The sequence below is a fragment of the Ambystoma mexicanum genome, chromosome 10, assembly GCF_040938575.1.
Source record: "Ambystoma mexicanum isolate Mex_15411 chromosome 10, UKY_AmexF1_1, whole genome shotgun sequence".
Classification (NCBI taxonomy): Eukaryota; Metazoa; Chordata; class Amphibia; order Caudata; family Ambystomatidae; genus Ambystoma; species Ambystoma mexicanum.
Genome location: NC_090932.1, coordinates 1,449,755,527 through 1,449,780,153, shown reverse-complemented (window position 1 = coordinate 1,449,780,153; position 24,627 = coordinate 1,449,755,527). Strand labels below are relative to the sequence as shown.

At 47.7% G+C, this 24,627-nt stretch overlaps 1 protein-coding gene across 1 annotated transcript in view; it reads left to right on the top strand.

Moving 5' to 3' along the window:
• Nucleotides 1-24,627, top strand: part of ALDH2 (aldehyde dehydrogenase 2 family member) — a 742,177-nt gene that overhangs the window by 554,310 nt on the left and 163,240 nt on the right. The window contains exons 9-10 of the mRNA XM_069619512.1: nt 5,970-6,154; nt 7,317-7,481. Coding sequence (XP_069475613.1) covers nt 5,970-6,154; nt 7,317-7,481 — 350 coding nt within the window. The remainder of the gene's footprint in view (nt 1-5,969; nt 6,155-7,316; nt 7,482-24,627) is intronic.

Below are 24,627 nucleotides of genomic sequence, written 5' to 3'. Positions count from 1 at the left end.
TCTGCCTCACCTCCTAAATCCACGGGTCGAACACATGCCCACGGTAGCACCTTCACCCCACAATCCCATAAAACTCCTTTGTGGATTTCCTTTTTTTACCCAACATTGAAAAACATCCACCTTGTACAGGCCAGACTCTGAAATGCAGCCTCAGGCCTACCAGTGAACAGTTAGAGATTCCTGGTCAATGAAAAATCTGCACAATGAACACCCCTCTTAATTAACAGGTTAGAAAACTAAAAACGATCACCAGCTTGGCCTACCCATGCAAAGCACTTGAATTATGCACCCACGTACTTGACCCCGACTTGTGTAAAGTTTGGGCTGCATCCATCTCAACTGGCCTACCTTTACAAAACCTTGTACATATTGCAGCAAGCCCAACATTATTAGCAGATGGCTGCTATGCAAGACCACTTTACCTTACATTGGGTGTTTGCCTAGCATTGCTGGTGTGGCTCTCTCCTTGCAGTTCCCGCTTGGGCACACTCCCCCAATTTAATTCCAGGCAAATTACATTCTGGCTATGGTGAAGCTGGAGTCTTGACACTAACCAGTGGAATAAGCTCTGAGTAAGTGGTGAAAGTTAATCCTTAGTTGTGCACTGAAAAGATTGAGACGGGACATTTTATTATTTTGCAAAGAACAGTAACTGGTTCATACCTGTGTACGTATGATAAGATATGGCATTTATAACGTGCCTATACACAAGTGTTTCAAGGCGAGGCAAGAGAGGGGAACGGGACAAAAACGATCCTACTAGGCCAGGTGTCATTCAGATCACGCAAGTGCATGGGAACGGGGGGGGTTCAGTACATGGGAGTAGATGGTAATAAAAATAAATAGCGGCCGGCAAGTGCAAGGGTAATTGAGGACATCAGCTATTGAGGCCTGGTGGCGGGGACTGTAGGGATACAGAAACAGTCCCCGAGTGCAGGGGTTGCCAGGTGGGCAGTGCAGGTGCGTGACGCTGGCGGTAGAGGGTCCTGGGCCAGGGATCAGAAGGGTGTCCAGGTAGCCAGTGAATACCGGTTTCAGCCAGGAGGTCAGCAGAGGAGAGAAGACGGAAGCAAAGAGATGGGTTTTGAGGTCTTTCAGGAACTGGAGATGGTTCTCAAGTTTAAGGGAGGCAGGGAGGCTGTTCCAGAGGGAAGCGCCAGCCGAGGAGAGAGAGATACCACCAACTCAGTGGTATAGGAACTGCAAGAAGTGAAAGGGCTATAACACAAGCTACTCCCGGGGATCATAGGCTGATCATGACCTCCAGCACGACTCGCTTCTTGCAAATAATGCCTGGAGATACTTTGTTTGCTAAAACACCGACCCATTTTGTCAACCTTCGTCCATCACTGTTGATATTGTTATCTGCTAGCTACGCCGCATAACCTTGCCCTTCTGAACTTTGTCCCCCAGCTCAGCTTGTTGCCTTAGCTGTAGTAATTAATACTGCCAGGCCCATGATCCACCCACCATTACCATTTCCCTGGCCACTGCATACGGTCTGACATCGTTGTTATGAATTATTATTCAATGCAGACCCACTTAAGTTGCCTAACACGCCACTAGGATGTTATATTTACCTCCCTACATGACTATCGTCTTTACTGCCCAACCCGCACCGATCACAAAACTAGTTGCATATGCATGCGCTTAGCATCCACTTCTCCCTTTTGTAGTAATAACGCTTAATTTTGAATAACCTAATATGTATGCTTAGCTGCTCAAACTTTAATTAGTCTACTCGCATGCAAAAGTGCTCATTGGCCCACGGTTTAATTTACTCTCTGGCCTAACGCCTATACTGGTAGCCCTCTGCTGCCCCAGCAACTACTCTGGGCTATCATTGTGTCTCTACAGCACACCATGCACCCCGCAAGAGCGCCCTCCCTAATGCAAACACGCCTTGCCCTGCGTTGGTGTACAACCCCCCTGGCTAAGGAGCCAATTAGCAATAGGTCTGGGCACCGTCACCCTAGAGTCCCAACCTCAGGCTATACAATCGTCTCTATCCTCAGTTACCTACTCCTATTACATAGTGCCTCATTTCACAAAATCGTCGGCGCCATCAACACCAGACCCTGCGTTACTACTCCTGGTCACCCAGCAGTTATGCCCATCAACAATACAGTTTGTTCTAAAGGCGCATTTATCTTCCTCAAGGCAGGCCTGGCCCAGCTATACTGCCCCAGACACCATCCCATGCCCTGCCCCACACCATTCCTTCCCAGCACTCCAGCCTTCCCGGCCAGCCTACAAGCCCACATCCAAACCCTGCTGCTTACAGGCAGAACATGCCGTACATGCCTTTCTTCCAGAGCTACACACAATATATCCCAAACGAGACCCATTACCACACCTAAAAGAAATGACACTCTCAGCACACACCTATCACCAACACCCTCGCATTATAAACCAGCACACCCCTCCTTGTGCCAACCTCACTACAATGCCTAAACCTCATGTGACTCAGGAGAACCCCAACATCAGCCCTCAGTGACTGCCACCTCTGAGACCCCATAAAATTTACTTAACACCACAGCGACCCGCCCTCAGACCAATCTAACCCTGCCCTCGAGCTCGCCCAAAAGCACTCAACCTCGGTCAGGAGCCCTACTAAATGTCAGGTCCCTCGGGGCCCATGCAATCGATATACACAATTGTATATTAGAATTCAAGCTTGACCTATTAGTGCTCATTGAAACATGGCTACATACAGCCTCCGGCCCACAGATCACACTAGCCACCCGCTCCGAGTACACCCTCCTTGGAACAGATCGTTCAGATGCCATAGGTGGTGGAGTGGCCATTATCCACAAACCCTCACTACAATTCAGGGAATGTAAAATGGAATCACTCACTGGCTATGAAGTCCTCGCTCTTAAGCTAGCCATCAGCCCCAAGGTACCAATTAAACTTCCTAATGGTATACAGAGCACCAAGTGCCTCAAACAATCCATAGACTTGCCTCTTTTAATTACACCCTTTTTCATAACCAAGTACATCCTCCTAGGAGACCTTAATCTAGGTTATAATGACCCCATGGATAGCCAAGCAAGAGCCTGCCACAATGCTTTCCAAGAGATGCAATTCAAATTGTGAATACCCCACCTACTCCTAAGGCAGAATTCTTGATTGGATACTCACTTTGAATACCGCAGTAACCATAGTAGACATCCTCAAGATGCAATGGACAGACCACTGCTTAATCAAATTTTACATAAACCTAGACACAGACCCAATAGCTAAAACATGTAGCCCAGCACCCATTCAGATCAGAAATTCATGCAAACTCGCCCGAGAACCTAAATCTACTACTCCACTACCTGCTAAATGCCAAACCGCAAGACTATATTAATAAAGAGAGCATCTCGGATCACTACCACCAATGTCTGAAAAATGCGATAGATGAAGTAGCCCCTCTCAAAACCAAATTGCCTAAGCCCAACACAGTTACCCTTGGTTCAATGATGAACTCATAGAACTCAGAAGGGGAAAAAAGAGCCTTGGAACATTTATCAAGAAAAAAAACATTCCCCAGAACTCCAATCAAACTGCAACAACTATCCAAAGCTTATAAACTTGTGTACTCTCTCATAAACCTGAATCGTTTAATGAACATATCTCTAACGTGGCCTCCCACACAAAATAACTATTCACTATTTTCAGAGAACTAGAATCCCCCATCCTACCCACCAGCCCAATTAATACTAGCAAAGCTTGGTGCACCATCATTCAGGATGCTCTGGCCTCTAAAGTGAATACACTCAAAAGCAAAATAGCCTCTCAAGAAAAGCTCCTAGAGCTCACAGCCAATCCATCTCACCCTTCAGATACCATCATAAGGTCTGATGTACCTGAATTCCACTTTGTTCAAGTTACCAATGATCGGGTCCTTAAAACAATAGCACCTCTTAAGCCTTCTAACGGTAAAGGCGATAGTTTTCCTGCTAAAGTAGTCAAAGATTGCGCCACCACACTAGCACCCATCATTACCGAATTTGTTAATGAGTCCTTCAATTCTAGTGAAATACCAGCATCCATTAAAGTAGCATGGGTCACGCCCCTACTCAAACCCACATTAGACCCAGCAATCCCCACGAATTACAGGCCAATCACAACAGTGCCATTTCTCCTCAAAATCATTGACAAAATAGCATATACCCAAGTACAAACCCACCTAGAACAGAACCACTTGCTAGAGGATAGACGTTCAGGATTCCGTCCTAACCACAGTACTGAGACCGCCCTTCTAGATTAAAAAAAACAGATGGACTCTATCAGGGACGCTGGCAAACTGTATCTTAGTAATGCTAGACCTCTCTGCGGCCTTTGATTTAGTCGACTATGACAAATTATGCCAAACCCTAGCCACCAACTTTCACTTTTCTAAGAAAGCCACTACTTGGATAAAATCTTTCCTCTGACCGCACCTCAAGAGCATCCCTAGGGGAAGAAGCAGCTGATCCATCCCCGTACCTCTGGGAGTACCGCAAGGATCCTGTCTCTGCCCTACGCTTTACAATGCCTACACAAAATTACTCTTCGCAGCAGTAGATGCTATGGGAGTAATTTATACAAACTCCGCCGGTGACACACAAATACGTATACCCATCAGAGGTAACCTCGAACAAGACCTGGCTTGCATTAACCAAATCTACTCCCTCGCCCAAAATTGGATGATGGCTAACAATATTTTCTGCCTCAAAGGAGAAAAGACAGCGATCCTGATAGTCGGCTCCCCAGCCAGACTCTGCAAACACCACCCCGACTACACAGCCATAGTGATAGATGGCACCCCCATCACTATATCTCAAAGTAAAAACCCAAGGAGTTCACCTCGACTCCAGTCACACCATGAATAACCACCAATAATCAGCGCTCTCGCCTCCTCCATGCAATATAAAGCCAAACTCATCACACTAAGCAGGCCTCTCCTCTCTGCTGAAAACTGCCTGACACTTGCCAGAGCCCTTATCCTAACAAAGATGGACTACTGCAATGTTCTACTGCTAGGTACCTCAAAAAGGAATTTAAACAAACTGCAATTCCTCCAAAACAAAGCCCTTATAGCAGCTTGGGGCATTAACAGAAGAGCATATTTCTCAAGTCAGAAGAGATGCGCACTGGCTTCCAATACAAGCGAGAATTCTCCACAAAACTCTCAACATCACCCACAAATGCATCTCTGGCAACACCCTATCTATCTCAGTCGAAGCATTTCTCGCAAAATTGCAACCAGAAAACTCGGCTCCAGCGCCAATACGCACCTCAACATCCAGAGCAGGTAACGCCAGCTTCCCCATAGCTGCTCCTCGCATTTGGAACTCACTTCCTACCCACGTTAGCAACAAAACTTCCTTCCCAACTTTCAAGAAACAATTAAAAACATGGTTGTTTAACGAATACTAACAACGCAAGTGCAACAGTTTGTTTCCTAAATCTGTATACTGCCAAATCTGCATGTTCCTCTCGTTTATTTGTGGAACCCACCTGTCCTCTTCATACTTATGTAACTGCCTAATACGCCTAAGATTGGTTTGAGTTGCTCAAGACGCCTAAGAAGTATGTAACTGCCTAAGATTCACGAGATATATGTAACTTCTTAAGATGCTACAATATATGTAACCTACACCGTGACACCGAAGGGTTTGGGCGTGTAATCAAATGCAATAAATAAATTGTCCATATTATTAATAAGTTACCTGTGCACCTTTTGGGGTACACCTTCAGTTAGCACTTTGTGCACTAAATCGGGTGTCTTGGTTACCAGCCTTCTTTGCAGTGGTGTGCTGACCATGTCTGCACCTCGCTGCTAAAGAAAGCAATCTCAATTAGACCATCCATGTTCAACTTATTTGAATAGCCACATTTAATGGTGGGCACAAAATCAAAGTACTAACATTGATTACTTTAAAATTTCTGCAATTGGAATTGCATTTAATTTTTGTTTTATATCCATTGCTTTTAAGTGGAGCTGGCTGTGGAGCAATCCCACTTTGCCCTGTTTTTCAACCAGGGGCAGTGCTGTTGTGCTGGTTCTCGAACCTTCGTCCAGGAAGACATCTATCGGGAGTTTGTGGACAGAAGCATTGAACGAGCCAAACAAAGAGTGGTTGGAAATCCATTTGACTTCAAAACGGAGCAAGGGCCTCAGGTTTGTGTCAAGGGGCACATGCCCTTCATTGTTCTTAATCGATGAGGAGGATGTTCCTTTTCTTCCATTTGTCAAGATTGGTTTTTCCCTCTAGTTCTAAATGCCCTGTACCCGCTAGATTAGATGGGAGCGCCACACATTGTATTTGAGAGATGCAACTACTGGGTAAAGTTGTGGAAGGAACCAGTTTTTCACCAGCAGATGATACTGTTTTAATTAGCAGGAGCATTATAAAATGCAAAATAAAACTGCCTGTGCCACAGCTCAGTCATGCTTATTGGCCAGCGTCCCAAAATAGATTCTTACTCCTGTGCTGAAAAAGTTGATATGGGGTTCAGTCAAAACCTGGATACCCTTGAAGGGGTTATTAGTACGTAAGGTGCTCTACCCAAGTCATGTTGATATTTGTTTGCCTAACCAATTGGATCCATTGTGGACAGCATCTTCCGTGTAATACAATACAAATGGACACAATCCTATGAGGATTCATTGCTTCAGGCAGTGGAATGATCTACAAGACCATCTGAGGCAATTATAATGTACATTCAGCAAATTGAGATCTCACTTACCTAACTTTTAACAAAGACACCTAGGGTCCAGCGATTTAGATGCCTGTGCAGCACTTCATTGGTTTAAACGTTTGAATGATGCCGACTGACTGTCTGCTTATGATCATTTACTTTATTTAGATATCAGTCATTTGAAGAAATGAATGGAAACAAATCTCTTTGGTCGAGCTTGGTAAACACAATTATTTATAACTCTTTTCCAGTGGCAAAACCTTTCCCCTTACTTTTCTCATCTCTGGTGTATGGAATAGACAGAGGCGATCTAAAATGTATTAGTCCATTGGCCCTTGCGTACTGATGGAAGACCAGACCAAATATCATAGGACACCAACCAAAAACAAATGTAGTTTTCATTTAATTATTTTATGACTATAGTTGCCATCAACTCCTCTTTATCTTTTGATGTCTTTGTTGCTTGAAGCTGTTAATGTTCTCATAAATGCTGTCCTTCCTGGGACTGTGGCCTTTTTACTAGTTTGTGCTCGCTCTTGTTTGTCCTTTTCTTAGGTGGATGTACAGTAAGGGTTCGGGTGGTGCTGAACTGGCTTCTGCCATACCTCTCAGCAATTCCTTCTTTTTTTTGTCCTTTGCAGGTAGACGAAGAGCAATTTAAGAAGATCCTGGGTTACATCAGTGCTGGGAAGAAGGAAGGTGCCCAGTTGTTGCATGGTGGAGGCGTGGCTGCTGACAGGGGATATTTTATCCAGCCCACAGTGTTTGGAGATGTGAAGGATGACATGACCATCGCTTCAGAAGAGGTAAGGGCAGAGTTTGCTTTTGCATTAATACTTCCAACCGTAAATTGTGTGGGGTTTTTTTGTTTTTTTTGTGCAGTAGTTTAGATATTGTAACCTTTCTGAAGCTAGTGGATGGGCCAACATCTAGTGGTACGTGTGCAGAGTATTGCATGACTTGTTTTCAAATGTTGTAAAGGTACGTTGACGGGACGTGTGTTTAATACTATTCCTAGTATGATGTGTACTGTCCTTCATGCATCAGTCCTCAATGTTTTTTCCGCCATCAGAGTTGGTCGCATTTCAGAGTTCGTAGGTTTTGGCTAGCGTGATATAAACATTTCATAATATTGCTGCTGCAAACCGACTATATGATGCTCGACTACACTGCTTTTGGCGGTTTGTTGAAGGAACCCTGGTGGCCTTCACAGTAAGGAGAGCGGGGGGGGGGAGACATATTACTTTACATTTAGAGAAAGGCTCCTTTATTTTTGTACCCATTGTCTAGCTGCCTTTTATAATTTGTGTGATGCTGGAAACGCTTTAGGTGGGACAGGGCCTCCTATTCCTTGTTCTAACACTTCTGTGTGTTTTCTGCCACTGAGGTCCAGCCTGGACCTCTGGCATTGCAGCTCCTCATGTTTTCCTTTCAGTGAACAACACCCATTGGATACCCTTATGGCACCCATCGGTGGGGGAACACCCTTCCTGCCATAGGATCAATGGAAGGCAAGATGGCGCCTGTGGCCTCTTGGTTTCTATTGCCTTTTACCTTGTTTCCCAAAGTTCTGAGAAGCCCTGACTCTGTCCCTTCCTCCTGACTGATTGTTGGGTGTAAATACCATTTCTGATGTTTGTTAATCTGCTTAGAATCACATGCTGTGCATAGTCAGACATCCATAGTCCGACATCCAATGGTAACTGCAGAGTATTGCATCTTGTCTTTCGAGAATCAAAAGGGGGACGTCGACATTGGCGTGCCTGTAACACTATCCCTAATGTGTAGTGTACCCAAGATCCCTACGCGTCGAGGTCCCTCAGTTTGTTCCGCCCAGTTTAGTGGTCGCCTTCATGCAGAGTTCGTAAAGAACATTGCTATTGTCCACTCGACCTTTGGTCGAATAATTCTATAAAATAGTTAAGATCCCCCTTTCCGTCCCTTATCTTGACGGCTGTTCCAATCTCTGCCGAAGACCTGCGAGAACTTCGACGGACGGTGATCCTGTCAGTAGGGAGTGTTTGTTCAGGGTGGAAATTTTCTTTTCAAATGGAAAATGCCTTTCCCTTTCCTTCCTCTTTCCCGTTTGGTCTTAGTCACTCTGTGTATCCACAGCTATGGCGAGGACTCCTTTAGATTTTGCCCTATTTGTTAGAGAAAATTCCCATGGAAGGATAAGCACAGACGGTGTAACCGATGCTTGCCCCTCGATCACAAAGAGGAGGGAGTGTGGCTTGTAAGCTCCTGCCCACCCTCCCCAAGACCTTAAAGGAGCCTAGGGTAAAACAGTGAGCGGCCTACGGTATGTCCAAAGCCGAAATTTCACCCACTGCCGCAACCACTGAATGTGACGGCGGCGAGAGTGACCATCAGACCTCTGAACTGGAGGCCGACATCTAGTGGAAGCTGCGGAGTATTAGTTTGTTTTTCGAAAATGGGCGTCGACACAGGGCGTGCCAGTATACTATCCCTAGTGTGACGTCCACTGTACCCAAGATCCCTCACGCGTCTAGGATCCTCAGATTGTTTTTTTCCGCCATACTGGTTGGAAGCATTTTGCGGAGTCCCCTGGCCTTAGCCATACTTTTGCTAAAATATTGATTAATTTACATCCTTTCCCCATCCCAACGTCGAACTTCGACACTCGACGCCGGCTTGGAGAAGAAATTGACCGTCGGCTGCTGCACAACGGATTTGGGCCTCGGAAGGCCTCTGGCTTCGGCCCGGGCCTTGGAAGGCCTCTGGTCTCGGCCCTGCAAGTAGGGAGTGTGGGGGGTTGGACATACTCTACACTCTTGGTATATAGGTACACCTTATACATTTCCTACACTTACCAGCCCGCTGCCTCAAGGTGCGTATGGAGGGTACCCCTTTTCAATTCTGCCCCAAGTGCAATCACAAATATTCACTCTTCATCACCGTGGGGCGAGGGCAGGAGCCCCCCCAGCACCCCAGCCCAGCAGAGAAACCACGAGACCACGAGGAACACGGACAGGGCCTGCCTGACCCTGTCCCCACACGCCGCCTGACTCACGCATGCCGGGCGCAGCGCGGGCTGAAACCGAGGCTGAGCCTCGTTAGAATCAGCTGTAACCGCCGGCAGGCGGATCACGCCGGCGGCCAGCGCAAAGGCCACCCTAAGGCCTGTTGAGAGCCTGCTCACCCCCTCATTCACTCTTCATCACCGTGGGGCGAGGGCAGGAGCCCCCCCAGCACCCCAGCCCAGCAGAGAAACCACGAGACCACGAGGAACACGGACAGGGCCTGCCTGACCCTGTCCCCACACGCCGCCTGACTCACGCATGCCGGGCGCAGCGCGGGCTGAAACCGAGGCTGAGCCTCGTTAGAATCAGCTGTAACCGCCGGCAGGCGGATCACGCCGGCGGCCAGCGCAAAGGCCACCCTAAGGCCTGTTGAGAGCCTGCTCACCCCCTCATTCACTCTTCATCACCGTGGGGCGAGGGCAGGAGCCCCCCCAGCACCCCAGCCCAGCAGAGAAACCACGAGACCACGAGGAACACGGACAGGGCCTGCCTGACCCTGTCCCCACACGCCGCCTGACTCACGCATGCCGGGCGCAGCGCGGGCTGAAACCGAGGCTGAGCCTCGTTAGAATCAGCTGTAACCGCCGGCAGGCGGATCACGCCGGCGGCCAGCGCAAAGGCCACCCTAAGGCCTGTTGAGAGCCTGTTTGGAGCATCTGGAGCCAGGGGCCACAAACTCTGCCCGTGCTGCTCCAGGCGGAGTGCACCGTCGAGCCTAGAGCCAGGACCCCTGCCGTCCACCTACAGGGTAAGCATACTGCCCCCCTCTTCCAATATCCACTCCCGACCATCGAGCTAGAGCCCTGACCTAGCACCTCCCTACATTGCTACGCCCAAGGTCTCACATGCACCGTTGTGCTCCTGAACTGCAACAAAACATTTAATGCACAATCCACTGTGTAGTGCCTTATGGTCGCCTAGAGACCACTGTAATTTTGTGTAGTGCCTTATGGTCGCCTAGAGACCACTGTAATTTTGTGTAGTGCCTTATGGTCGCCTAGAGACCACTGTAATACTGTGTAGTGCCTTATGGTCGCCTAGAGACCACTGTAATACTGTGTATTGCCTTATGGTCACCCAGAGACCATCGTAATTTTGTGTAGTGCCTTATGGTCGCCCAGAGACCATTGTATTACTGTGTAGTGCCTTATGGTCACCCAGCGACCACTGTGATACTGTGTAGTGCCTTATGGTTGCCTAGAGACCCCTGTAATACTGTGTAGTGCCTTATGGTCACCCAGAGACCATCGTAATTTTGTGTAGTGCCTTATGGTCGCCCAGAGACCATTGTATTACTGTGTAGTGCCTTATGGTCACCCAGAGACCACTGTGATACTGTGTAGTGCCTTATGGTCGCCCAGAGACCTTTGTGATATTATGTAGCGCCTTATGGTCGCCCAGAGACCATTTTATTACTGTGTAGTGCCTTATGGTCACCCAGCGACCACTGTGATACTGTGTAGTGCCTTATGGTCGCCCAGAGACCATTGTGTTGTAAACCACCTACCCACCAAACCAAGTACTAGCTACGCACAATGTCCAGCCTACTAAGCTTCTACTGCATCATGGCTATTGCTACACTTCCTGCTACCAGCAAGCTGGGCAGCTACACAGAGACCCCACTACACTCACATGCACCTCTATTACATATATCACCAGATATTATGACTAACACGTATGCATATACTGACTCCAAACACCAAGCTCTGCCAGAACCTCTAGCTTACACTTCCAAGCCTAGGTCCACCCGCGATAGAAATAGCAAACTACGCGCTAGACTTAACAAACTCCATGATACACCCAGACGACTCCTCCTTCTTACAAATTCTGATATGAAACACCAAATTGGCAATACAGGCTACGCCTCCAACCGCACCCGAGCTTCAACGCTCACCCAAATACCTGTGCCCAAGACTAAATCCAGTGCTAAAAACACTCCTAATCCTACACTTACCAAAGAGGAAACTAAGGACCATTCCTATAAAGGAGCACTTCTCAATGCCAGGTCACTAGTTGCACATGCCCTTGAGATAGCTGATCTAATCACTGAGAATAACCTGGACTTCATTGCTATAACTGAAACCTGGCTACACCAGGCAGCAGGCCCATCACTTATGTTAGCCATACCTGACGGCTACACTATATGCAGACAAGACCGAGAGGGCACCCGCGGAGGCGGAATTGCCATTATCTCTAAATCAAGCCTCTCACTAAGACTAGCCCCTGCACTAACGCTACAATCCTGTGAAGCCCTCACTGCTAAACTCCTTATAAATAATAATCAATCCCTAACTATTCACCTAATCTATAGACCTCCAGGCCCGCTTGGGACCTTCGAAGAGGATCTACACAAGTTACTAACCCTCAATGCTAAAACCACCTCTCAATTGCTGGTATTAGGGGATTTTAACTTAGGATTTAACGACAAAACAGATGTGCATGCCGCGACCATCGCCCAAGCTATTAATTCCCTAGGCTTCTCCCAAAAAGTCAACAACCCTACCCATACGAAAGGTAGAATATTAGACTGGATCGCTGACTCTAACTGTACTACAGTCATCTCCTCTATCTCGGCTTTATCATGGTCTGACCACTCATTAGTGTCCTTTGACCTCCTAACCTCCCAACCATCCGCTACAGTCGTCCCCATGGCACCTTCATGCCCCACAAGAAACAAAAAGATTATGACAATAGATAATGTTATACCTGCTATTCTTCCAACCTTAAACGCCTTGCCTGACAATTTAGACCCCGGCACTTTAGTTCACGAGTATAACAAAATTATGACTGATACCTTGGACAAAATTGCCCCACTTAAAATGCGCACAAGTAAACCCAAAGCCCATCTAAATAAATGGTTCACGCCCGAACTCAAGGCCTTACGCCTCACCAAGAGAAAATATGAATCCAACTGGAAAATATGTGCAACTGCTGAGAACAAGGCTAACCTAATATCTATCTCCCGTCAATACAAAAACGCAGTCTGTCTGGCTAAGAAAAACTCATACAACGATCGTATCGCCAATTCTAAATCAAGCACGAAGGAACTCTTCTCCATCCTAAAGGAACTTGAGTCACCTATTGCCATACCAGACACTTGCACTAAAGATCAGACCTGGTGTTCTGACATCCAATATGCTCTATCTAATAAAATCACTACCCTCCAAAACAAAATTCAACTGAAAAAAGACTCGCTTAAACTCCCTACACTGTCACCACCTAAGGCGATCCACATGCCTCAACATACCAAATTTTCCTTCACCAAAACTTCCACACTTGAGATTGAAAAAATTATCCTCACCCTCAAACCATCCAACTGCAAAGGTGACATCTGCCCAGCACAGCTAATAAAAGACGCTGCCAGAGACCTATCACCATTTATCTCCAAACTGGTCAATGCATCCTTCTCTACAGGCATCATCCCAGCTAATCTAAAACAATCCTGGGTGCTCCCGTTGCTTAAAAAGCAAACTCTAGATCCTCTTATCCCCACCAATTACCGCCCAATCACTACAGTTCCGTTTCTGCTAAAGATCCTGGACAAAGTGGCCTATATACAGATTCAAAACTACCTTGAACTGCACAAACTACTAGGAACTAGACAATCTGGCTTCCGCCCACTACACGGAACGGAAACAGCCCTGATTGACTTAAAGGCCCAAATAGACGAACTGAGAGATCAGGGCAAGACGGCCCTCCTCCTCCTACTAGATCTCTCAGCTGCGTTTGATCTTGTGGACCACAAAGTCCTCTGCAAACACCTGGACGTTGCCGCTCACTTCTCCACCCAAGCCATCAGTTGGATAGAATCCTTTCTAAGTGAGAGAACTATGAGAGTCTTTTCCCCTTCGGCAGCAGCTGACCCTATACCTATTACTTGTGGAGTCCCTCAGGGATCCTGCGTCTCTCCGACCCTCTACAATATATTCACCAAACCTCTGTTCGACGATCTGGACAATCTCGGTATCACCTACACTAACTATGCAGATGATACACAGATTCTCTTCCCACTTTCTGGGGATCACAGCAGGGATGGGGAGTTGGTGAATAGAGTGTATCTCATCATTCAGGCATGGATGGCCACTCACGGTCTTTGCCTGAATGATGATAAGACAGAGTTGATCATTCTGGGCACACAAGCTAATATTAACAAATTGGGCCCGGATTACTCAGCCTTCAGCATAGACGGAAATGCCATTAAAGTCTCGAGGGAAGTAAAAACACTTGGTTTCTATCTCGACTCTACCCTGTCCTTCACTAAACAGGTAAACTCCCTAGCCTCCACTACTGCCTACACTTGTAAATTGATCAGAGCAGGCAAGCCCTTCCTGTCCAATACCAGCTGCCTAATCCTGGCTAGAGCCTTAATTCTTTCCCGACTAGACTACTGTAATGCCCTATACAGTAGCGCCAATAAAGCCACTACCCTAAGACTTCAAATTCTACAAAATAATGCTCTCAGAGCTGCATTAGGAATAAAAAAGAGGGAGCATATCTCCTCGACTAGGCGGCAACATAAATGGCTCTCTACGGAGAATAAAATCCAGCTAAAAATGATCTCATTAACCCATAAGGCCTTAAATAATGCAGCTCCCAGCTACTTAATGGACAAAATAAAAAGAAAAACTTCTAATAGACCCATGAGAATCGCCAATTCCAATTGTTTGGCAGTACCTAGATTCAGACTCGCCAAAATTGGTGGCGCCTGCTTCCCTGTGAAAGCTGCTAACCTGTGGAACGCCCTGCCACCTAACCTAAGAGCTGACCAACCCTTCCCCCATTTCAGAAGGAACCTTATCAAACACATTATCGCCAACAACGACTTAACACCCGAACACTCACAAGTGTAGTCCGACCCAATGCACCCTGACGTGACATCAACCTTTATGCTTATTACCGCAAATCTTGTATGTTGCTAACTGTACATTCATGTAAATACGGCAAATCTTTATCTGTACATTCTTGTAATTTGTGCAATATGGTGTAATATTGTAAATTCATTTATATAACATTGTAACATTGTAAGCTTCGCATATACTTGTTGCTGCGCCCGGTAACCTAAGGGTCTGGTGCGCAATATAAATAAATAAACAAACAAACAAACAAACAAATACCCTTGGGTCGACCGGCACGCCACGTGCAATCTCTGCTTGCCGAGGGACCACCCCGAAGCGAACTGCAGAGCGTGTAGTAGGTTTAAACCTAAGACACTTAAGGACCGTTCGACGAAGCGTTGGGCCCACCACGCCAGGCAGGCGGCCCTGGCAGCGGAGGGCGCCTTCAGCGATGGCAGTGACGCCGTGCTTTCGGACGGCGAGGGCATTACGGCTTCGAAAGACAGCCGAGCGCAGGTCCCTGACCTCGGAAGGTCGTCCGACAGGGCGGCTATGGGGAAGACCCCCGGCGACACAAGCGCTTCACACACCACTCACACAAAACACATGAAGTCCAACCGAGACTCGACAACGTCGAGTTCTCGGAAAGAGGCACAAACAGAACGGTCGGAATCGGTGTCCTCTGGGCATTCTCGATCGAGATCGCCGCATGACTCCAGGCAAGCATCCACTCTTGCCAAGAGTGCCTCGCTCCCTAGACTAACAGAAGTTCGATCGTCGGAGGACGAAGACGACTTCCACCCCCGGGCCGCTCTCCAGGAGTCGGAGCCCGCAGACGAGATCCGCGAGGGCCCACGTTCGAAGGACAGAGACTCTACCCCCGATCCTCGACGCCAGGCGTCGAAAACCTCCGGAGCCACAAAGGGACAGGGAAAACACTTTTCCACTCCGGGGAGGGGGGAAAACAGCAGAAGCAGCCTCTGCACTCTTCCACACCTGTGATACACTCCACTCCTCCTAAGCAGACAGACAAGACCAGGTCTGCTGATATTTCTAAAACCAGTAAATCTACTCAAGATAAATTTCCTAGACTTTCTGAAAGTCATTCCCAGTTCCAAAAAATGGTCGAGTGATGACATAGATAGGGTCATGTCAAGGATGTCTTCTTTCGCAGACTTTTACGATAAAAATCCAGACCATTTCCTTTCATATAATCCACAAGGGGCTACACCCTCAGGCTCTAATGATCCTATCCCCCCTGAGTAAGAAGCCCCGGTTTGAGACACCGATGAGGTCTACAGACCCCTTCGAGGTACAACCATACTCACGGCCATACTCACTTTATCAAGGAGAGACTTCCTTTGGTGAGGACCAAGATTTTGGCATGGTAGAAGAGCAAACCGGGACGGGCTACTATGGGGATGATGAGGACCAAGAAGAGGAAGAGGAAGACCCTGAAACCTACAGAGTAGATTCCCCGGTAGAGAAGGAAGCCCCGGTTACCGACTCCCCTGTTGATAACCAACCCCTCCTGAACGAGGTTCTCGCACGAGCAGCAGAACATTTCCATATTGACACCCACGGTGTCCGGGAAGAGAGGGACTTCGCCGAGGAGTTAGTGGGAGAAAGGAGGCCTGTTGCCCAGACCATCCCTATCCTTAAGTCTATTCAGCGGAGAATAGACCCGTCCCTGGTGAACCCGAACCTCACCAGAGCAGTCAATCCCAGAGTTGAAAAACTTTTCAGGGCAGCCCAGTCTGACCCTCTCTATATAAGAGGACATCTGAAGCCAGACTCCCTAGTTGTCACTAACACTCGTAAGAGGGCTGGAACACCCTTGTCATCGTCCGAAGCTCCTCCAGACAAGGAGAGCAAAAAACTATATGGTTTAGGCGGACGTTGAGGCTACTTTCCTGCCGATCAGGCAAGGATTGCAAACTCCACCACCCTGTTGGCCAGCTACAACTGCCATCAGTGGGAAGAAATCGCGGCACTCATAGCCCCTGCACCAGAACCCTTAAAGGGCCAGTTAGCACGAATTTCCGCAGAGGGTAGAGCCGTGTCTGGTTGCATTTTTAAAAGCAACTTTTGACGCCGCGGACAACGCAGGCAGATTGATAGCAGAAGGTACTGTTATCAAGAGACATGCGTGGTTACGGCAGTCTGGTTTTAAGGCAGAAACCCAGGCATCATTGTTGGACAAACCGGTGGAAGCTGATCTGTTGTTTGGTAAGGCGGTCGAGGACGGGCTGAAGAATGCCAAGGACGAATACGAGACAATAAAGTCCCTTGGCCAGTTAACCAATAAACCCCCTAACCAGAGAGGGAATAGTAATTTTCGTCGCCCACGCGGCCAAAATTCCCAGAGAGGATCAAACTATTCCCAGGGGCAGGGTACACAGTGGAACAACAACAGCCAACAGTCTACCCAGGGTTACAGCAGGGGTAATAGGAGAGGACGTGGTAAAGGCAGAGGCAGCCCCAGTAAAGGAGGCGGCACGCCTCCACCAAAGCTGTGACGCTCAGTTCAGGGTCCCTTCTCACGCAACCCCAGTAGGGGGACGCATTTCCAACTTCACCCAGGCTTGGTAAGGGATAACATCAGACAGATGGGTGCTGTCAACAGTATCCGCAGGGTACTGTATAGAACTACTGCAGCGTCCCCGGAACCATCCTCCACGACAAAGAGTACACTCTTTAGAACATCAGAAGATTCTCCTCGAGGAGATCGCCAATCTGCTAGCAAAGGACGCGATAGAACTCGTCCCGGGACACCAGGTAAACAAGGGTATTTATTCAACTTACTTCCTTGTGCTAAAAAAAGATTTGACAATGCGCCCAGTATTGGATTTACGGCCTGCCAACAAGTATGTCAAGCCCCAAAAGTTTCATATGACTACGCTACAAGAGGTAATCCCCCTCCTAAAAAAAAAGGATTACATGGCAACCTTGGATATGAAAGATGCCTATTTTCATATTTCCATGTTCCCAGCGCACAGAAGGTACTTGCGCTTCAAGGTGGACAGTCGGCACTACCAGTTCAAGGTACGCCCCTTCGGGATAGCTTCGGCACCAAGGGTATTCACCAAGGTACTGGCGGTGGCGGCTGCACACCTACGCAGGGAGGCAATCCCAGTGTACCCTTATCTGGACGACTGGCTCATAACGGGGGAAACCACAGTAATTTGCAGAACAAACATTCAAAGGACTATCGACCTCCTCCACGAATTAGGCTTCTCAATCAACGAGAAAAAGTCAAGCCTGGTGCCAAGCACCTCAAAACAGTTCCTAGGAGCAATCCTAGATACTCAAGAGGGGTTGACTTATCCTTCAGAGGAAAGAATTCGGAATATACTACTGCAAATTCCGCAATATCAGTCCGGTCACCAAATAACGGTACGCAAAGCAATGCGTTTGCTGGGCATGATGGCGTCATGCATTTACCTGGTCCCCCACGCGCGCCTGCGCATGCGTCCCATGCAGGAATGGTTGGCGAAACAGTGGTCTCAGGCAATTGGTCAGTGGGACGATCTAGTGGTCGTTTCGCCAACACTAGTACAAAGCCTTCACTGGTGGACAAGAGAGAATCTTGCACAGGGAAAACCCTTTTACGATCCCGAAGTACAGGCAGTAGTCACTACCGATGCATGTGTGACGGGGTGGGGAGCTCACCTTCTCCACCACACAGCTCAGTTCTCTGGTCTACCTCAGTGGCCAAGAACCACATCAACCTGCTAGAGCTTCTGGCAGTATTCAGAGCGCTTCAAGCATTCGAGCCCCACCTACTAAACCTGTCAGTGCAAATCCGGACGGACAGCACAACAGCATGTTCTACCTGAACAAGCAAGGAGGGACTTGTTCGCCAAATCTGTCCAAGCTTGCCCAGGAAATCTGGATATGGGCACTCAGACGGAACATCTTCCTGTCATCACAACATGTTCCAGGGGATCTCAATTCCCTAGCGGATGCTCTGAGCAGAGACTCCCTCCCAGAAGAACACGAATGGGTTCTACACAGAGAGGTCGTAGAAGATATCTTCTCTCAGTTTCCCCACTATAGACTTATTCGCCACAAGCGAAAACAGACAATGCCCAGGATTTGCATCCAGGTTCCCCCAACCAGACTCCCAGGGGAACGCCCTGTGGATGAACTGGCCAGGGATGTTTGCATACGCTTTTCCACCAACTCCTCATCAGGAAGGTGGTCAACAAGATGAACAGAGTCGATGACGCTTGTCCTAGTTGCTCCGATGTGGGCAAGACAACCGTGGTTCCCACACCTATGCAGGATGGCGGTGTGCGAGCCCATCAAACTTCCAGCATGGTACAACCTACTGTCCCAGCACCAAGGTCAAACAGTGCATCAACAACCTAACTCAATGAACCTGGCAGCATGGCTCCTGAGGTCATAGAGTTTGGACACCTCAATTTACCACAGAGGTGTATGGACATCCTAAAGGAATCTAGGAAACCTAACACAAGGCACTGTTACTTTGACAAGTGGAAGAGATTTGTTATCTGGTGCCAGAGTAGACAAATCAACCCAGTTGATTGCACTCCGTCCACTATTGTTACATACATGCTCCACCTGCTGGATGCAGGATTGGTTTTTAACTCACTGAAAGTACACCTGGCAGCCCTGTCGGCATACACCACTTCCCATAACAAGGTCTTGTGGTGGAAAGTACCAGTAGTTAAAGCCTTCATGGAAGGAGTAAAGAGACTTCACCCTCCTATTTCAAACCCACCACCAGGGTGGGACCTTAATGTGGTGTTATCTACGCTCATGGGCCCCCCTTTCGAGCCCATGCATAAAAGCAGTCTCAAACACCCGACTTATAAAACGGCCTTCTTAGTAGCTATTACTTCTATAAGAAGGGTCAGTGAAATTCAGGCTCTGTCAGTGCAGGATCCCTTCTTCACTGTCCATAAAGACAAACTGGTTTTACGCACACACCCTGGGTTCTCACCTAAGTTTATATCTAAATTCCACGTAAACCAGTCCATCGAGCTTCCGGCTTTCTTCCAGGACCCTCAAAGCTCGGCTGAGGTGAAACTACACACCCTAGATGTGCGTAGGGCGGTCCTCTACTACGTAAATAAAACCAGACCGCTAAGGAAAACAGAACAACTGTTTGTCTCCGTAGATACAAGCAGAGAGGGGGATCGTGTCTCTAAAGGTGCCATCTCGAAGTGGATTATTAACTGTATCCAGCTGTTACTCACTCTCTGAAGAGCCCACTCTACTAGAGGCATTGGGGCCACTCTGGCTTTCATTGCAAATGTACCCCTTGACACCATTTGCAAAGCAGCTACTTGGAGCTCTATTCACACTTTTACTCAGCATTACTGCATTGACACCCATTCCAAGGCAGATACACAAGTGGGACAAGCGGTTCTAAGACACTTATTTTCTCATGACCCTTCTCACATCCCACCTCCTTCAGGTACTGCTCGCTAATCTATGCACAGCATGTGATCTAAGCAGATTCCACAAGCCTCAGAAGGGATACATTACTCACCATAATCGTATTTCTGATGCTTGTATCTGCTTAGATTCACATGCGACCCACCCTTCCTCCCCTCTGAGAGAAGGCGCATGGTTGCTTGTAGTCTTACCTTTCTATCTGCTTGGATTATCTGTACTCGCGCTACTCCTCATGCTAGCTCATGTCAGAAAAAATACAATCTGAGGATCCTAGACGCGTGAGGGATCTTGGGTACAGTGGACGTAACACTAGGGATAGTATTACTGGCACGCCCTGTGTCGACGCCCATTTTCGAGTTTCGAAAAACAAACTGTAATACTCTGCAGCTTCCACTAGATGTCGGCCTATGCACAGCATGTGAATCTAAGCAGATACAAGCATCAGAAATAGGATTACTGTGAGTAATGTATCATGTATATATATATCCTTACTGAAGAAGGCATTCCACCAGTTACTGGAGATGAGGATCAATTCTCTAAGGAAGAGCAACATGATCTCATTGAGGGCTGGGCGGAGGACCCAGATCTGGGTGACCCTCATCCATGGCAGTCCACAAGATCCTGATCCAGATGTTCTGGCTTTGGACTCCCCTCAAGCCACCCCTATAAGGAATCCCTCTCGAATTGATGATCAGTTGATGTTTATCGTAATGTTACGTAAGGCAGCTGAACACTTTGAAATTGCCACTGAAGAGGCAGCCCTTGAAGCCGACTTCGTTGAAGCTATACTCAGAGAAGCCGCCAGCCAGCCAGGCTATCCCTCTCCCAAGTCGATTAAAAAAAACTCCCGGCTCCCTCCTTAGCAACACCTGCTTTCACAAGAAGTGTAAACCCAAGAATTGAAAAACTCTTTTGCCCTTTTTCTCAGATCCTCTATATATTCGAGGTCATTCCACCCCCGGTTCTTTGGTAGTGACTACCACAAGAAAAAGATCAGGGGTCCCATTTTCAACCAGCGAGGCACCCCCCTGACAAAGAAGGGAAAAGTCTTCACGCCCTTGGGAAGAGGGTTAGCACAGCAGCAGCGTACTCTATGCGTATTGCCAATAACGCAACTTTATTGGCCAGTTGCGCAATGGGCTTTAATACAAGAAGGCCTACAAGAGGCTCCAGAACCTCTACAAACCCATCTCCTCACCACAGTCTCTGAGGGGTAGGCAAGTTAACCAGAGCATTTTAAAGAACACTTTAGATTCTGCCGAGACGGCCAGTCGAGCCCTGGCTCAGGGCATACTCCTGAAAAGACATGCACGGCTGTGGAACTCTGGATTTAAACCTGAGTCGCAAGCGTCACTTATAAACAAACCTGTGGAGGAATCCAACTTGTTTGGGAAGGCGGTCGACGAGGCCCTAGAGACCGCAAAAAAGAAGCATGACACCCTAAAAAGTCTGTACCAAATTACACAGAGACCTTCCATAAGACGAGGATTCTGAAACGGAAGGTTTTTTCGTGGCCAACGCTTCCCTCATCAACAATATTCTTCAGGATCCAACTGGAACTCTCCACAGGGAACTAACACTCGCGCTGTGGTAAAGGAAGGGGTTCCAAATGACCCGAGGATTCAGGTCCCCACCCATTCCTCCCCGGTCGGGGACCGGCTTATATCGTTCCTTTAGGCATGGGAGGGAATAACTACAGGCCAGTGGGTGCTAAAAACCATAGCCCACAGGTACTGTATAGAGTTCAACCGGTCCCCAAAATTCAGACCTCCACAACAACGACTAACACCAGAACATCTTTGCATACTTCTTCAAGAAGTCGAGATACTGTTACAAAAAGGAGCCATAGAAATCGTACCTCTATCACAGGTAAAATAAGGTATTTATTCAGTGTACTTCCTTGTACCCCAAAAAGGATCGAACCATGCGCCCTGTTCTAGAGCTGCGCCCACAAAGTTCTGCATGGTCACCCTGCACTATCAGTTCAAGGTACTACCCTTCGGCATAGCATCTGCACCAAGGGTATTTACAAAGGTACTAGCTGTAGCACACCTGCGCAGGCAATCCATTCCAGTATATCCTTACCTCGACGACTGGCTCATAACGGAGGACTCTTACGAAACGTGTCTGTCAAATATCCAAAAGACGATAGATCTTTTATTCCGTCTGGGATTCTTTATCGACGAGAAAAAATCCAGCTTAGACCGCAGTCAAGTCGAACAATTCCTAGGGGCTCTAATTCGAACAAAGGACGGCCTCGTCTTCCCCTCCGAGAGGGTTCAAAACATGTTATTTCAAATCCCTCACTATGTAGCCAGTTGAGAGGTAACAGTACGCAAAGCTATGCGTCTGCTAGGAATGATGGTGTCATGTATCTACTTGGTTCCTCATGCATGCCTGCGCCCAATGCATGAGTGGCTAAGCAGCCAGTGGTGTCAGGCCAACGAACAGTGAGAGGATTTAGTAGTGGTCTCGCCGGCCCTCGTTCTCTCGCTGCGGTGGTGATCGAGGGGAAAACCTCTTGAAAGGGAAATCCTTCACCGCCCTCACAGGGTGGGGAGCCCACCTGCTTCAGCAAACAGAGTTTGGTCGTTAGACATAGTGTCCAACCACATAAACCTTCTGGAACTGCTGGCATTGTTCAAAGCACTGAAAGCTTTCCAAACACAACTGCAGGGAAAGACGATCCTGATCCTCAGACGGCACCCCGGCAATGTACTATCTGAACAAACAAGGGGGCGCTCATTCTCCAGGGCTGTCCAAACTGTCCCAGAACATTTGGAAGTGGGCTCTCAAACGCAAACTGTTCTTGTTATCACATGTTCCAGGGGAACTCAATCTTCTGGCAGACGTACTCAACAGAGACTTTCCGTTGCCCAGGGAGTATGAATGGCGATTACACAGAGATATCGTCTCAAACGTTTTGCACAATGGGGCTTTCCAGAGATCGATTTGTTCGCAACTCTGGACGATGCTCAATGCCAAGATTACGCCTCCAGGTATCCCCAGAACCACTCCAAAGGGAGCAGACTCTGGGTAACGTGGTCAGGGAAATTTGTCTCCGCTTTTCCCTGGACTCCCCTTCTCAACAAGATCGTGCACAAGATGCACCAGGAACCAGTCGCGATGATATTGGTGGCCCCCATGTGGGTCCGCCAACCCTGGTTCGCTCATCTAATGGAGAAGTCCCTATCTCCTCCAGTCAAACTGCCTTGCCCGTACAACATGGTGTCACAAGACAGAAGGGAGACACTTCACCCATGCCCCAAGATGCTGAACTTAGCGACCAGGCTCCTGAGGTCATAGTTTGGCCACCTGCAGCTCCCTCAAAGATGTATGGACATTCTCAGGGAAGCAAGAAAACCAAACACTAGATATTGTTATTCTAGTAAATGGAAACGGTTTGTCCTCTGGTTTAACTCAAAGAGCATTAATCTGATCAACTTCTCTGCCACTCACATTGTTTTATACCTAACTCTTACTTGAGTCAGGCCTAGTCTTCAACTCAATAAAGGCTACACTTTCAGCATACACCACATCACAACAGAAGGTGTCATGTTGGAAAATACCAGTTATTAAGGCTTTCATGGAAGGAGTGAAAAGAATTTACCCTCCCATTTCTAACCCGGCTCCCGGATGGGACCTAAACGTGGTGTTAACTAGGCTTATGGGAGCTCCTTTCGAGCCCATGGACAAAGCAAGTCTTAAAGACCTCACCCTCAAGACTGCTTTTTTAATAGCTATTACCTCCATCAGGAGGGTAAGTGAACTACAGGCACTCTCTATTCTAGATCCCTTTGTAACAGTTCACAAAGATAAAGTGGTTTTGTGCACTCACCCTAGATTTGCGCCTAAATTAATTTCCAAGTTCCATGTGAACCAGTCAATAGAGCTACCAACGTTCTTTTAAAATCCTTCAAGCCTGGGAGAAAGAACCCTGCACACACTGGATGTTTGCAGAGCTGTCATGTTCTATATGGAAAGAACTCGACCATGAAGGAAAACTAATCTGTTTTTCATTTCAGTGGCCACAGGAACAGAAGGAGACGCATTCTTCAAATCCACTATTTCTAGATGGATTTTCAAATGCATTACACTCTGCTACAATCTTGCTAAGAGAGAACTGCCCTTCAAGCCTAGAGCACATTCCACTCGAGTCACTGGGGCATCCATAGCATTCATTGTAAATGTTCCCCTTGAGTCCATTTGCAAAGTGGCAACCTGGGGTTCTGTACACACCTTTACAAAACACTATAGCCTAGACACTCATTCTAGATCTGATTCTCAGGTGGGCCAGGCAGTATTAAGACATCTTTTCACTACTGTTCCTTCTCACAACCCACCTCCAACTCTGGGTACTGCTCGCTAGTCTGTGCACAGCATGTGATTCTAAACAGATTAACAAACATCAGAAGACATGCATTACTTACCATAAAAGCATTTCTGATGGTTGTATCTGCTTCGATTCACATGCGCCCATCCTTCCTCCCCGCTCGGACGGAAGGACCATAGACGTCTTACTACTTTCTCTCTTTTCTGTACTCAATCATGATAGTCATAAGGCTGCCTCTTGGCAGCAAAAATACAATTAGAGGGACCTTGACGCGTGAAGAATCTTGGGTACACTACACGTCACATTAGGGATA